Raw genomic sequence first — 15,824 nt, forward strand, 5'->3', positions numbered from 1 at the left:
TTTTGCCGGTAATACAAAAAGTGTGAAGTAAAAGCAAATATGAGCAACAACTGCCAGAACGCAAAATGCCCTTTGAGGAGCAAAATTGCGCAAAAAGTGAGTAGAGAACAAGTGACCAACAAAGAACAAGTGAGCAAAAAAGAACAAGTGAACAAAAAAGAACAGCTTGGAAGGAACATGTTCAGTCACGCCAGAGCGTCCTAAGAAGTTCTATCGTCAGGCTTTTGATCAGTACAGAGTTGAACACTTGGGCGGTGCGATTGCCGCATTTGATGGACGTGCATCGGCCTACTCAGCTGTGAAGCTAAAATGCAGCTCCCAGGGCCAAGAAGTGAAAGTAAGTGCTGTTGTGTATTTCGCCGAGCTTGAGGAACCTTTGAAGTGAATATTGCTTTCTTGCCGTCCAGATATTAGATCGCCACGGCCGTACTCTGACTTATACTCTGGAACTCAAGGAGACAGAGGACTCGGAGGTCGATCTGAACTCGCTGAGAAAGTGAGTGAACCGTTATATTGAACCAAATGTGTCGGCAGAGAATCGGCATAATGCAATTTCCCATTTTTCCATTTTTGCAGCTATATGAAGAATAAGATATATGACAAGCCCATGAGAGCCTTGCAGTGTCTGGAGGTTGTGTTGGCGGCCCCCTGTCATAACACCGCCATACGCGCCGGTCGCTCGTTCTTCAAAAGGTCAGAGCCCGGTCAAGCCTTTGATCTGAACGACGGCTACGAAGCTCTAGTTGGACTCTATCAAGCATTCGTGTTTGGCGATCGTCCGTTTGTTAATGTGGACATATCGCACAAGTCCTTTCCGAAGGCCATGACGATCATTGAATATTTAGAGCAGTATCAGCGCCAGAAAATTGAGAAAAGCACAAATCTTGACTACAGGCGTTACGATATCGAATCATTCCTAAAGGGCATGAATATAGTATACGATCCGCCTGCCTGTTTTGCCAGTGCCCCTCGCGTCTTCAGAGTCAACGGGCTTTCCAAGTTTCCCGCTAGCAGTCAGAAATTTGAGCTGGATGGGAAGCAAACGACCGTTGAAGAGTACGTCCGGTCTCGGAAATATAATTTAAAGTATCCGAACCTGCTCTGCTTGCATGTTGGGCCGCCGTTGAAAAACATTTATTTGCCTATCGAACTATGTCGCATTGAGGATGGGCAGGCCCTGAATGTGAGTTCAACAAGTTCCTTTCACTGCAAATAATTTCCTGATTTGATTTCTTTACATCGCATTGCAGCGCAAGGATGGAGCTAATCAGGTGGCGGCCATGATTAAGTATGCTGCCACTTCCACCAACGAGAGGAAGGCCAAGATCATCCACTTGCTCGAATATTTCAAACACAACTTAGATCCGACCATCAGCCACTTTGGCATTCGCTTGGAAAACGACTTCATTGTGGTGAATACACGCACCCTCAATGCGCCTCAGGTTGAGTATAAGAATAACAATTTGGCTTCAGTGAGGAACGGTTCGTGGCGCATGGATCGCATGCAATTCTATGACCCCAAGCCAAAGCTACATAAATGGGCTATACTCTACGGTAAGATTCACTACATGAGTGTGTTCGATTTTCAGGGCATGGTAAGTTGTGCTCGGCTGGAAGCAGAATTTCACTCAGATCCTGACTAATTTTCTTTGCAGATAATTCAGCTGAGTGGCACCGTCAATGTGTGCCTGAATGCCAACGCCGAGATACGGAATTACAGGGATGAGCGTGAACTGGATTCTCATTTCCTTGATTTAAAAAAAAATAAATTTGATTTGGTGTTCGTTATTATACCAAATTCCGGGTCCGTTTATGATGTCGTGAAGCAAAAGACTGAGCTGGAGCATGGAATTCTCACACAATGCATCAAGGAGAACACAGTCCTGCGTAAATGTAACCTGCAGTGTATTGGCAACATTATGCTTAAGGTCAATTCCAAGCTAAACGGTATCAATCATAAGCTAAAGGATGACCCCCGCTGTCTGCTAAAGAATGCGATGTTCTTGGGTGCTGATGTAACTCATCCATCGCCAGATCAGCGTGAGATCCCCAGTGTGGTGGGTTGTGCCGCCTCCCATGATCCATTCGGGGCTTCATATAACATGCAATATCGCTTGCAACGCTCGACCTTGGAGGAGATAGAGGACATGGAGTCGATAACTCTTGAGCACTTGCGTGTCTATCATCAGTTCCGGAAATCCTATCCCGAGCACATTGTCTATTATCGTGATGGCGTGAGCGATGGTCAGTTTCCCAAGATCAAGAATGAAGAGTTGAGGGGAATTTCTGCGGCCTGCAGCGAGGTAAGTTGAAGTCTTGCCTCCCGAAGCCTCATCATTTTCGATCGCTAATCTCCCTTCGTCTCCTATCAGATGCGCATTAATCCCAAGATTTGCTGCGTCATCGTAGTTAAGCGGCATCATACACGCTTCTTTCCGAACGGAACTCCATCGCAATACAACAAGTTTAACAATGTAGATCCGGGAACGGTCGTCGATCGCACCATTGTCCATCCCAATGAGATGCAGTTCTTCATGGTCAGCCATCAGTCGATTCAGGGGACGGCCAAGCCGACGCGTTACAATGTGATTGAGAATACGGGCAACTTGAATATAGACTTACTGCAGCAATTAACATACAATCTTTGTCACATGTTTCCCCGTTGCAACCGCGCAGTGTCTTATCCGGCTCCGGCATATTTGGCACATTTGGCTGCGGCACGTGGACGTGTCTATCTCACTGGGTGCGATATTAATGTTATTATTGTTACGTATATTCGTTCTGACGGTACATATCTTGACTGCTTCTCTTACAGCTGCACCAAGTTCCGCACTCCAAAGGAGGAATACGCAAAGCGGTTGATTGTTCCAGAGTTCCTGAAAACGAACCCCATGTATTTCGTGTAGGCAGAACAGTAAATACGGTTACAGTTACCCTTTTGCCAATAAGAATTTAATTCAAACATCATTATTCTTTATTAATTTTTTATTTTATCACATTTCTTGAACCATAATCGTATATATCATATGTAAGGGGCACACTCTACTGCTTTCATTAGGAGCTTCGATGTGAATGACGTCTTTAGTGGCTCTCCAGCTGGAGAGGCGCGTGGAAATTCTTGTCACTGAGAATCACGACTATAAGAAGCGCCTCGAGTCGCTGGAGGAGACCAATGCCAATCTACTTAGTCAGCTGCACAAATTGCAGGCCCTAGTTAGCAAGCACAATGTAAAAAAGTCCTAAGCCAGGGACCCAGGACGTGTGCCGGTTCCGTTTCTTGTTTGCCCGCCTTCCCGAAATACCTATATATCTATACCTATTTACCTATACCTACACCTATACCTATAACTACATATGAATGTATATGTATATAGATATCTATACATTTTTTTTTGTATTTTTTGTTCCGCCTATTACTTCTGAAGTTTTCTGTGAGAGTTTTGAAGAATTTATAAGACTTGCGCTGTTAGCAAGGAAATGTAAGAATGTTTGTCCGGCTTTTTGTTAGCACAAATCGGAAGAAATGTCCTCCCTCCCTCCTACTCCGCGACTGCTCATCCAGCTTTCCCACTCCCCTTCCCTCCACTCCATACATATTCAAAAAAGATTTAGCACCCAGATGCCTATAACTAATACCATATAATTTGTGTGTATGGATGTATGTCCTAGCTACTTGTAGAACGTTTCTTATATATAGATATGTATATTAGTCATGCATTCCTGTTATATAAACTTTACCTAGAGTAACTCCAACTCCAACTACAACCACAACAGAAACGATCGACGAGCTCAAACAGCAGAAGCCAATTCAGAAAAGCGTCATAAGAGAAGCTAACTAACAATATTGTACTCGTAATAGAACGAAATCAACAGACCAAAAAAACAAACAGCAAAAAAGAAAAACAAAAAACAAAAAGAACGAGGGGGAACGTTGTGAGTTGCTGCGGACACCGCAGATCTACAGTTATACCCGATACTAAGTCAGTATGGCTCTCCTGCGGCAGACGCCGCTAATATTGAACCACACGACAAAGAGTGCGTGCGAGAGAGACAGAAAATCAGTCTGAGCGTGACGTCGGGCGCTGCGTAGCCACTGAAAATTGATTTCTTGCTTTTGGCTACAAAAATGATCCGATCTGATCCAGATTCAGCAATCTGATAGATATGGTCATTATCTATGATTCTGCATTTTTAGTTTTCTCGAATCTGCAATATTGTGGATGCAACAGATTTTCGTTCTTTGTGGGGGCGGAAGGGGGTGGGGCGAAATTCTGAGATATACGTTTTATAGTGAGATCTAACAGAAGTGCGGATACCAAATTTGGTTACTCTAGCCTTAATAGTCTCTGAGATTTGTGGATGCCCCCGATTTTCGTCCTTTGCGGGGGCGGAAGGGGGTGTGGCGAAATTTGGACACGAAACGGTCAAGGTCCGATATCACAGGAGTGTGGATACCAAATTTGGTTGCTCTGGCTCTTATAGGTTCTGAGATCCTTGAACTCATATTTTGCAATTGACAAAACCGACCATGAAACCTGTGTGTTAGAGAGAGACAGAGCGAGAAAGAATGAAATTGTTTTCTTGATTCTGGCTATAATCATTATACGATCTGGTTCAGATTTTGCACTGTAGAAGATATGGTCATCCTCACCGATTCTGCGTTTTTGGTTTTATCGTATCTTTAAAAATGTGGATGCCACAGATTTTCGTCCTTTGTGGGGGCGGAAGTGGGCGGGGCGAAGTTTTGAAATATTTTTGTAGCAGTGACATATCACAGAAGTCTGGATCCAAAACATCGTTGCTCTAGCTCTTATAGTCTTTGAGCACTAGGCGCTGAAGGGGACGGATGGACGGACGGACGGACGGACGGACGGACGGACGGACAGACGGACAGACAGACAGGGCTCAATCGACTCGGCTATTGATGCTGATCAAGAATATATATACTTTATGGGGTCGGAAACGATTCCTTCTGGACGTTACACACATCCACTTTTACCACAAATCTAATATACCCCAATACTCATTTTGAGTATCGGGTATAAAAATGCAAAGAAGAAAAGCTTAAAAAATGGGATATGGCATGCCTTGATGTGGGCTCTGTTCGATCTGATCTGATATAATTTAACTTTATCTACATAAGCGAGCAGCGATATACATGTGCATACATTATGTTTTAGTAATGATTGAATGAATGAACGAAAGACCTCGGAGCCGCATCTCTGCACTATCTTTGGCATGACTCTTGTTCCTTTAAACGTAATTTCTCAAGCAAACGAATGATACGAAAGTATATACCTAAACAATTCCATAATGGAGCTAGATAGAATGATTTCACAACGAACTACATATGTTTATATGCTGAATTTTAGTTTCTTTTCATAAGTTTACCACCAGCAACCGCAAAGAAACGCACCAATGTAGAATGTAGAAAGAATCTTGAATTGGTTCTCTGTCGCGTTGCCTGGCCGAGTTAAACAATTTCCGAGCCAATTATGAAAATGAATTATTGTTTGTTAAGTTTAATATTATAAGACGCCGCTGCACTGACCTCAAAGTTCGAGGGCAAACCCCAATTTAATCAAATTTTGCAGCAATTATTATTTTTTTTTTTTTTACATCTTAGTGCAATTTTTTGGCATAACTAGAAATGCAGATGTTTCGCGCTTTTTCCGCGGCGTTAAAAAATGAGTCATTCTAGTTTAAATTAGTTGAATTTATCTAAAAAAAAGAAAAATGCTTAAGCGAAGTTTTAAGCGTAAACCGATGATTTCTTATTAAATCGATAATACGAGTACTATCTATACAAAATATTTTAGGTATTTTAATGTATTTTTGTTTATGTGTGTGTAAACCAAGCGGAGTTGTGCAATTGTTAGTAAAATTAAACAACAAAGAAAAAGCTTGTAGAAAAATATGGAATCACACTGAAAGAAAAAGCTTGTGCAATGACAAAAACTTGACTATAAAATTCGTTAAAAAATAAACAAATAAGATACGATAATAGCAATCCATTTGGAAAAGTAAAAGCGTTTTGAGATGTTTATACACAAAAGTACAGCAGTTTTAACGCATATTGTAAACTAAAATTGAAAACGATTCGAACGAAAACCAGAAAATACACAAAAAAATTTTAAAACTTTTATGAGTGGTTGCTGTAGTTTGGAATAAGCAAGTGCAATTCAAAATAAAACGCAAACAACCATTAGAACAGCACCGATATGCGATATTCATCTTGCCTATTGAAAATTTTACTTGCTTATCCCCTGGAACACCGGAAACGGGCTCTGCCGTCGACGTCTCCTACATAACTAAATGGCCGGACTAGGTGTTTGTATCCACCAGATATGTCTTGGCAAGCAGGGGGTACTACAGCTCTGTGGAGTTCCCAGCCATCGAGGGGTCGGAGGAAATGTGGGGGCGCAGGTGCATACAACTGTCGGTCACTCTCACTGTCGGACTGGGCATCACCAACAACACACATGTGCCGCAGGAAACCCTGCAGCATTTAATTTACAACAGTTTGGACCGCCTCTTTCACACTATCATACGATAGTGTTGATTACACTATGCAACATCAATTGGTTAATAATTAATTGTTAGCGTTAACGTAGTATCCATTGCTTTTTGCTTTTTCATCTAATCATCAGCTTAGCAAGTTGTGCTGGTGAATGCGCCCTATATCTTTGACCAGACGCAAAGACGCATGACGCAGCCCTAGTGTAAACAGCCTATTAGTGTAGAATTTTTTTTTATAACTGCTGCTTGTTTTAGAGTTCATGTAAATATACTCCAGCGTTTTGTGATCTTATCGCTGCATAAAAACGTAATGTGTGCAAAAATAATATGATAAGTGTTAACAAGGGGTTCTCGAAATATATATTCCGAATGTATGTATGTGTGTAAGCCGGTACTCCGTATGCATCCTAAAAATATTCGCTTATTGATCAGAATCAAGCTTATAATATACATATGCACATAACGATGTACTGCCTTCGAGCCTCGAACCCCTGCACTTTTTGAGTACCTGGTATGAAAAGAGACTGCTAAATTTGTTCGCAATCCAATACCGCATATCTTCAATCTATAAACAAGTAATTACCCAAACATTTTTGGAGTTTCTTATCTTTGGAGATCCTTTATAGCCTTCTGAGTCTATACGCTACTCATTCCTGACCGTTCAATTTACTTTTTTCGTTGATCATTTGTGTATGCATCCAATATTAAACTTTGTATAACTTGTTTGAACAGTTGTTCCAGTGTCTCGTAGTTTACACGAAAAAGAGCAGTCTAGAATAATTTAATACAGTCACCACAAAATGATTACAATTAATACCTACACATACTTGTGCAATTCAAATTGATTGTAATCATATATTTCACAACAATATATACATATGTATGTATGTACATTTATGTCTATATGCTCAACCTTAACAGGCATGCAATTCATTCCTTCTTAGCCCAAAATGTATATAAAAAGCGCATGGGGCTTGCCACCTACTATGGAATATAATTCCGACAATGTCTGCGAATAGGGTACGACAATCTGGATACAAATTTTTGTACATATTGAGTGCTAAATTTCTAAGCTACATATATCTCTCTATTACATAAATAAGATTTGGGTCGTCATGGTCCTGATATTTTAGCGTGTGCGCAGGGGGCTTGCTCCCTAGCATATTATAAAAATCTCGTGTCCCGATGTTTGTGGTTCTGTTCCTTAAATTCATGCTTCAAAATTATATATTATTACTCCCAGAAGAAACCGTTTTCGACCCCATAAGGTATACACATATATTCTTGATCAGCCAATAGACGAGTCGATTGAGCCATGTTTGTCTGTCCGTCCCGATGAGCGCCTAGATCTCAGAGACTACAAGAGAGGGGAACCACACTGACTAAGTGTCGGGTATATATGTAAAGCCCCGGCCCTAGCCACGGCTCACAACGTTTCCCCTCGTTTATAAATAAACAAAATTTTATTATTGGTATATTTGTACGGTATATTTTAAATTTCGGTATATTTCTGAGGTCGAACGAAAACATGAGTCGTAATGGGCTATAGAAAGAGGTATGGACAACAGGAAAAAAACTGCCAAGACAAATTGCAAGATTCGTATGAACTCACCTCGCGTGTGAGGACAACATACTGTGAAGACAAAATCGGCAAGGTACATTGGGCAAATGGGGTGAAATTCACTTGCATGCGTTGCATTTTCTGGACCGTGTTGCCTGTTGTCCACTTCCTCTTTTTCCTTCCATTATGTAGCAAATGTGTAGCCAATGTGTAGAATATATATTATGCTCATTGCTCACTTAGATTGCTCAGTTTTTACTATTTCACTATACTTTCGAAGTATCGAATATACTTTGAATTGAGCGACATACTGAATTTTCAAAAGAATAAACAGTTTTGCCGGTAATACAAAAAGTGTGAAGTAAAAGCAAATATGAGCAACAACTGCCAGAACGCAAAATGCCGTTTGAGGAGCAAAATTGCGCAAAAAGTGAGTAGAGAACAAGTGACCAACAAAGAACAAGTGAGCAAAAAAGAACAAGTGAACAAAAAAGAACAGCTTGGAAGGAACATGTTCAGTTGCTCACTTAAGTGAACAACTCTTTTTTGTTCACTCACTCATGAGCTACACAACACTATTTGTAGCCGAAGTGCAGCATGCGCGTAAGCATGGAGGTGAAGCACGGTATCTGCTTCTGACGATCGTTTATTGGGTTGTCCGGCATGTTCGACTCAAAGTCGATGGCCACGCGCTGACTGACAAAAGTGAGCATTGTGAGCAGGTCGTCCGTCTTGCCATTGCTGTTCAGCTCCTCGATAAGTGCCTGGATGTACCACGAGCCGTTGTTTATATTACGCCAGGAAGTGTAGCCTGCAATCGCATGTTCAGTAAGTAAATATCTAAATAACGTTAGATGTTCATCCATACCTGGAATCGTCGAGTAGGAGATGAGGAAGTCTGCATGGACGGGTATTTTGTAGCTCATAGACGAGTCCCCATCAGTTTCAGTCTGGCACTTATTCAACATCATACCCCCGTCCACGAGATAACCTTGGCAGGCTTGTATGAAAAAGAGCTTCGGCTTGCCCGCTAGCGTGGGGCACATCTTGGCAGTGAAATAGTGGAGGATTAGGTCCAGCTTGTACTGAATGTCGTTGGCATAAATGCAGCCATGCTCGCCGTGTGACAAGATGGCAATGGCCAGGCAGTCATTGTCGGTGTGGTCCTGCGCGGCTGCCTTCTCCACATTTTCGCGTATCTTCTGCCACTTGCAGTCCTTGTGCACCGTGACATCGAAACCTAATTTCTTGAAAGTCTTGCTTAGCTCCTCCGCGTCCACGTTGGTGCCCAAGCGAGTCTGCAGCGTGGGTATCTTGAAAAACTCATGATTGAATATTAGGGCCAATCCCCGATTCTTATGATTCATATTGTACTCCCTGGCATAGCGCGCCACACGCTTTCGGGTACTACTGCAAAAATCCATAGTGTCAATAGACTGTCATATCAGCGATAAGATTAGATCGAATCATTGTGAAGAATAAGAAATTAATGCGACAATGTACCCTACCGCGATCCAACCGTTGCACCACCAGCTACGTCCGTTGAATCGCCAGTAATAAAGCTCCTGCTTATGAACTCGTCCGTCATTTTGCTTCTGATATCTTCTCAAGGTGAAGAAACTGCAGTTACTTGTTTTTGTGCTCTTCTTGTTGCCTGCAACACTTCTTGCGTTCTGTTCGCTGCGTCGACGGCTGCTGCACCTTTGCTTTTAAAGTTTTGCGCCTTCTCTTTGTGTACCCATAGAGCATGATGCAATTATACAAGGTGGTCTCGTCGGGAGCCGAAGTTCGTTCGTGTTGTCCCTTATCGTCAGTGCATGCTTGCTGTTGATGATGAAGGTTGTTCACGGACGATTTTTTTGATATATTCTTAACCCTTATGTCCCGAACACAACAAAATTATAAAAAGCATATAAAAAAAATACCACAGAATTAGAAGTAATCTTTATATATTATGTAAAAGAACATTTTAATATAACTAAAAATGTTGAAGAAAAATTATTAAAGGCTGCATAAAATTTAAATATTAATATATCAGTAAAATCATTTTATTTTAAAATTTTAAAACCCACGGGCCTGTTAAGGGTTAATCAACATCAACATATACCGTCTCACTCACACTCACTATACTATGTGCCCTTCACTCGCACTTATTGCTAGCATACGTTAAGGGACTAACTTTTGCCGACGAGACCACCTTGTATAATTGCATCATGCCCATAGAGATGGAAAAGCAACCGATGACTTTCTATATATCAATGTTTTTGCGATTTTTGTAATCGATGTTAAATCAAAATGGAAATATCGAAGGCTTCGATAGTGTCATCGATGATTTTGCATCCTTTTTCACATCTCTACAAAAAATTTAACAAACAAATAGATTATTGGAGTTTTTTTGAATTAATTAAGCTGCATTAAGCTGAAAGGATGATTTGCCGATTGTGCCTAAACAGCGTCAGCGACACGGACACCATCCAGATCTTCGAGAGCATTGGCGTTACATTGAATGTGGCCACAGTGCTGGGCAAATACTTTTGGTTTGAGGTGCATTTTATTCTGTGCAGAGTTCGAGTGTAAAGTTTAATTGCATTATTTGTCAAAATTTGCAGCCAAAAAACGATGATCCCATATCGACGGTGCTTTGCGTGGGTTGCTGGAACCAAGTGAGCCAATTCCACGAGTTCTTTGTGGCCGTGGAGAAGGCGCACCGGCTGCTCACCGAACGCTTCTCCCTCAATGTGGGGGAAAAGTCTAACAGCGTACAGCCAGAGATTGGGGAGGAGCCAAATCAGTTTCCTGATGAGGCAGAGGAGCCGCCCCAGTTGCCTGATGGGAAGGAAGAGCTAAGCCATTTACTTGATGAGCCGGAGAAGCCGCATCCGTTGTCTGATGGGGCGGAGGAGCTGCTTTTCCAGCAGGAATTGGACGTGGGTCATCAGGACTGCGATAGCGATGCCTCCTTCAGCAATGAGCAGTTCCTTAGCCAGGTACTGTGTCCGCAGGATACTGATGACCAGCAGGCAATGGAGAAGCAAGAGGAAGTGGATTTCAAGAATGTGCCACTCATTGCTGTAGAAGAACGTCGGGAAACGCGCTCGACAGCCAGAATAAAATCGCATCAGGCAGCAAATATGGAGCTCTTAGGAGAAGATCTAGAATCCTTGGCAGCAGATGCGGAATCTCTAGAAGTCACAGACAGCGAATCCAAACCGGTGAACACTTCAGCTACCGTCGCCAAGCGACGAATGCGAAGTCGCAAATCCGAGCAACATTCAATGAAAGCCAAACGTTACGTGGACTATAAAAAGTCCATGCTGGATATCGACCAGAAGATCGCTGGCCACATGCGTCTGACCTGCGACATCTGCCACCAGGGCCACGCGACCTTCCTGTTGCTCTGCAAGCACATGCTGCAGGTGCACCACCGCAAGGGGTATGCCATCTGCTGCCACAAGAAGTTCTACAAGCGCTCCGCTCTGACGGACCACATTGACCGACACACAGATCCCGAAAAGTTCAAGTGAGTGGTAAAGTGGAGGCCAGCAATTTGAAATTTCTCACACCCAAAAGAGGATCCTTATTAACAAATCATGTGATTATAGGTGCACGGAGTGCGACAAGACTTTTGCGGACAAGCAGTGCCTGCGCAATCACGAGCTGCTGAAGCACCAGCCGGACGATGTGAAGGTCTTCATGTGCGAGCAGTGTCCCAAGCGCTACACAAAGCAGTATTTGCTGGAACAGCATCGAATCATCCACAAGGAACGCACTATACCGTGTGGCATCTGCGACAGACGGTTAGTTGTTAGTTAAGCACTCGGTTATCCCTAATCTAATTTCATTTCTACCATGCTTACAGGTTTCCCAATAACTCTCTGCTCAGTACTCACGTGAAAATGGTCCACAGTAACTATGGCACAATGTGCGACATCTGCGCTCAGGTGATACGCGGAAGAGCGGCCTTTAAGCGCCATCAACTAGAACACTCCGGTGTCTCAGAGCCGAAGGTACAGTGTGACATCTGTGGATCGTGGCACAAGAACAGGCATAGCCTGAAGAAGCATGTGCGTCGGCACAAAGGATCCTCGGAAGAAGTGCGCACATGCAAGGTGTGTGGCAAGGTGTCACCCAATCGGAGCGCCATGCTGAGTCACCAGCGTTATGTGCATTTGGCGGATCGAAAGCATGAGTGCAGTGTGTGCAACAAGGCCTTCAAGAAGGCCATCACCCTCAAGGAGCACATGGCCATGCATACGGGGGAGGTGCTCTACAAGTGTCCCCACTGCCCCAAGACATTCAACTCGAATGCCAACAAGCACACCCATCGCAAGAAGGCTCATCCCAAGGAGTTCGAGGAGGCGCGCAAGGCCCGCACCGAGAGCCGAATGGCCACCGCCGTCGATGGGCCTGGGCCTGATCCTGTGACCCACATTATCACAATCTCTACGGAAGGCGACGGGGGCGAGAGCGAAACACAAAATATTCTGCTCACCGCCACCGAGGAGGAGCTCAAGGCCGAGGGCATTGAGTTCACCCTGTGCCTTAGTCCGCAAGCGGCAGAGTGAAAGATCGATCCGATCTGTTTGTCTGTTGGAATTCTGTATAAGTTTATTTGTAAGATCCTTAAGCTAGCAGCGAGTAACAAAATAGACGGAGATTTGAAATTGAATGTTCTTGATAATTGGCTAATACTGGTACTAACCGCGCTCGCAAATGATTTCCACAGCATTGGGCTCCATCAGCACCGATTCCAGGCAGCGTTGGACGGCCGAGCCCAGAAGTTCGTCCAGCAAAAAGTTGACCAGGCTGTACGGAGGAGATATATAAAGGCTCTAATCTGTGACTCAGGACGGACTCACTTCTCATCGCTGACAAAGCGCCAGAGGTTCATCTGCAGGTAGTGGGCATCCACTTGGATCTGCTGCAGTCCATACTTGCTGAACGTCCTCAGACGCACGCATTCCAGCAGCGTCTGCAAGGGATTCATTGATTAAAAGCTGCAAAGCCCGATTGGAGCACTCACTTTAAGGCCAATCTTAATGATGCCCATCACAATGGAAGCTTTGGTGAATTCCACCGATGTGAAGATGTCCACTCGCTCCGAGAACAGGCGGTGTATGTTGGACACATAGCTAGACTCGAGCTGCGAGGGCGTGTAGTTGGACCAATTGGAGCGATACTGCGGCTTCGAGGCCGTGAAGTTGCTGAAGTAGGTCTTGCGGCTGGAGTCGCTGCTGGCCGTGGTGCGAAAGCCTGTTGCGTTCCCCGTCCCCTCGTACAGACTGGCCACCACCGTCTCGATGCTGCCTAGCTCCTCCACCACTCGCTTCATAACCGCCCGCACGGAACGCGGTTCGAGGCAGTTGAGCCAGTCACGGGTTTCGACGCTCTTGCGTAGCATCTGGGAGATGTTTGCCCCTTGGAGGCGAACGTACGCGTCAAGTAGGGCATGGGCCGTCTCCCGCATCTCCGCACAGATTTCAGTCTCGTGGGTGAGCGTAGCACTATTCTCCGAGTCGATTTCGTAGAGGTCATCTACCAGTGAAATCTGTAAAGGGAAGAGGCGATTATAAGCCAGGGCATCGATTGAGGGCTGCTTACCAGTATGTGGACGCCTTGCAGCTCCAGTTCTAGGCAGGTTTTGGACAGTACTAGGAGTAGATTCGGCGGACTGGAGCTGGAAGCATCACCGAAGCCGCACATCACCTTGGAGATGTGGCGCAGGAAGCCAATTAGAAGGTTTTCCCGAATGCCCTCCACACACAGGGCGCCCTTGTGCTCGGCCTTGATGTTGAAGGACCAATCGGTGCGCAGAAAGATAAGCAAGTCCTGGAGCACACCCTTAATCTTCTCCACCATGGCCACGTACAGGTTGCTGATGAGATCCGACAGGTTCAGGCCGGTGGCCGCATCACTCTTTGCCGACACCAGAGAAAGACGCACAGCGCTTAGGCTATCCGCGAAGTGATCCTTCAGGTTCTTGGCGTGGGCGTCACACAGCTGGTGGGCGGCACCAATTATGATGTCCACCGTATTGCGCTGTACCTTCAGTCCTCTGCAGATGTTGCGCATGGCCTGGAGACGTCGATGCAGGCGGTCCAAGGCCCGAAGCATGACCTGGGTGTCGCCATAGCCAATATCCGACTCGACGCGATCCTGAACTAGTGTCAGATACTTGTCGATGTTTTGGTTAAGGAAGATATTCAGCTCGAGCAAAGCATATTCCTGAAAGTCGTCGCTGCAAGGGATCACAGATGATTATGTTCGGAGCAGTGGGAATTTATGGCCTTGATTTACCGCTCTTGCTCGTAGTGCTTAGCCACAAACATATCAAAGTAGGACGTCACCACCAGGGCCAGGTCGTTGAGGAAGCCATCGATACCCATGTCCACGAACTCCAGCATATCCCGCTCGGTTTGGTCCTGCAGCATAACTATCAGTTCGTGGAGACGCTTGCCGGCACAGGTGAGCATCTCGCTGGCCAGGTCCGAGGTTTTCTCGTCCAGTTGCAGGAGCAGCTCCCCGATCTCCGTCAACGACTGGGCCGTGTTACCGGCCCGCTGAAAGTCCTGGCGCAGCGTCTCTTTCAGGTCAGCCATGATGGCATCGCAGTCCTTTTGAATACCATCAAAGGAGGGCTGTCTGCCGTATTGGGCAAACACCTTCTGGGCGTGGAGGTAGTCCTGCACCGCCTGAGCGTAGTTCTGCTCCTCGATCAGGCCCTTGAGCTTGCCTGGCAGTGTGGACAGAAACTGGAGACGCTTCAGCAGAGAGTGCTTCTCGGAGAGACGGCACAGCTGGGAGCGTGTGCCCTGCAGCGTGCCCGTGATCTGTTCGCTGAACGTGGTGATTGACTGCATCTTTGTCATCAGAAGGTTCACGTCCGACTCCATCTGCTTGAAGTCATCCTTCATTTTTCGTATCGTGTCAGTGGCTGAGATGAACTTGTTGTAGTTCTCATACACCAGCGTCTGCATGTCCGAGTGCAGGGTCTGGGTGTCCTTCACAATAGCCGCCTCCGTGTCCATGATTTGTCTCAGGGAACAGTCCTAAAATATGGTAATGTAGGGTTGGACCAATCCGCTAAACAGATGGCTCACCTTCAGGAGCCTCTCCAGATATTTTTCGCCATCGAAGCTGGAGCTGTCCATGTCAAATGGACTGGCGTTGCTCTCACTCATTGTGTAGCGTGTAATTTAGTTTGCTCATAAACTAATTTTATTTATTAAAGTTCGCTTTTTTTGTTGTCGTGCGCAGAAAAGTGGAATAACGCAAGTCCAGTGTTGGCTAGCGCTCCATTCTTCATATCAGCTGATTGCACGTATCGAAATCGACATTATCGGCTTTATCGGCCTTATCGGCGCGTGACTGCCGACTGTTTCAATTGCGTTGTATCACTCATGATGCAATTATACAAGGTGGTCTCGTCGGGAGCCGAAGTTCGTTCGTGTTGTCCCTTATCGTCAGTGCATGCTTGCTGTTGATGAAGGTTGTTCACGGACGATTTTTTTGATATATTCTTAACCCTTATGTCCCGACAGCAAAAAATTACATATTGCATATTATATAAATAGCATATAAAAAAAATATCACAGAATTATAAGTAATATTTATATATTATGCAAAAGAAAATTTTAATATAACTAAAAATGTTGAAGACAAATTTTTAATGGCTGCATAAAATTTAAATATTAATATATCAGTAAAATCATTTTATTTTAAAATTTTAAGCCCCACGGGCCTG

At 44.6% G+C, this 15,824-nt stretch overlaps 4 protein-coding genes across 6 annotated transcripts; 2 read left to right on the forward strand and 2 right to left on the reverse strand.

Annotated features, from left to right (window-relative positions):
• Positions 1-167: 167 nt before the first annotated feature.
• LOC108151034 (protein argonaute-2) lies at positions 168-2,967 on the forward strand. Of its 2 annotated transcripts, XM_033391681.1 has the most exons (7): positions 168-337; positions 408-496; positions 577-1,183; positions 1,251-1,595; positions 1,656-2,303; positions 2,373-2,743; positions 2,816-2,967. In XM_033391681.1, exons 3-7 carry the CDS (start codon positions 581-583, stop codon positions 2,904-2,906), a joined length of 2,058 nt encoding a protein of 685 aa, XP_033247572.1. In that variant the 5' UTR covers positions 168-337; positions 408-496; positions 577-580; the 3' UTR covers positions 2,907-2,967. The 2 variants fall into 2 exon arrangements, with proteins under 2 accessions (XP_033247572.1, XP_033247573.1); XM_033391682.1 differs by lacking the exons at positions 168-337; positions 408-496; positions 577-1,183 and having other exon boundaries at positions 1,416-1,554.
• Positions 2,968-8,637: 5,670 nt separating this feature from the next.
• Positions 8,638-9,865, reverse strand: LOC117188200 (caspase-1-like). Of its 2 annotated transcripts, none has more exons than XM_033391684.1 (3): positions 9,589-9,865; positions 8,949-9,487; positions 8,638-8,891 (listed from the first exon to the last, which is right to left on the reverse strand). In XM_033391684.1, the coding sequence occupies exons 1-3, from the start codon at positions 9,666-9,668 to the stop codon at positions 8,656-8,658; spliced, it is 855 nt and encodes a 284-aa protein (XP_033247575.1). In that variant the 5' UTR covers positions 9,669-9,865; the 3' UTR covers positions 8,638-8,655. The 2 variants fall into 2 exon arrangements, with proteins under 2 accessions (XP_033247575.1, XP_033247574.1); XM_033391683.1 differs by having other exon boundaries at positions 8,949-9,490; positions 9,589-9,864.
• Positions 8,819-12,749, forward strand: LOC117188199 (transcription factor grauzone-like). The gene is made up of 5 exons (XM_033391680.1): positions 8,819-8,908; positions 10,490-10,624; positions 10,690-11,600; positions 11,683-11,877; positions 11,940-12,749. The coding sequence occupies exons 2-5, from the start codon at positions 10,508-10,510 to the stop codon at positions 12,643-12,645; spliced, it is 1,929 nt and encodes a 642-aa protein (XP_033247571.1). The 5' UTR covers positions 8,819-8,908; positions 10,490-10,507; the 3' UTR covers positions 12,646-12,749.
• On the reverse strand, positions 12,663-15,368 carry LOC108159901 (vacuolar protein sorting-associated protein 51 homolog). Its single transcript, XM_017293524.2, has 6 exons — positions 15,181-15,368; positions 14,378-15,129; positions 13,682-14,318; positions 13,104-13,628; positions 12,940-13,052; positions 12,663-12,886 (listed from the first exon to the last, which is right to left on the reverse strand). Exons 1-6 carry the CDS (start codon positions 15,259-15,261, stop codon positions 12,778-12,780), a joined length of 2,217 nt encoding a protein of 738 aa, XP_017149013.1. The 5' UTR covers positions 15,262-15,368; the 3' UTR covers positions 12,663-12,777.
• Positions 15,369-15,824: the final 456 nt, after the last annotated feature.

Source organism: Drosophila miranda, chromosome 3 (genome assembly GCF_003369915.1).
Source record: "Drosophila miranda strain MSH22 chromosome 3, D.miranda_PacBio2.1, whole genome shotgun sequence".
NCBI lineage: Eukaryota > Metazoa > Arthropoda > Insecta > Diptera > Drosophilidae > Drosophila > Drosophila miranda.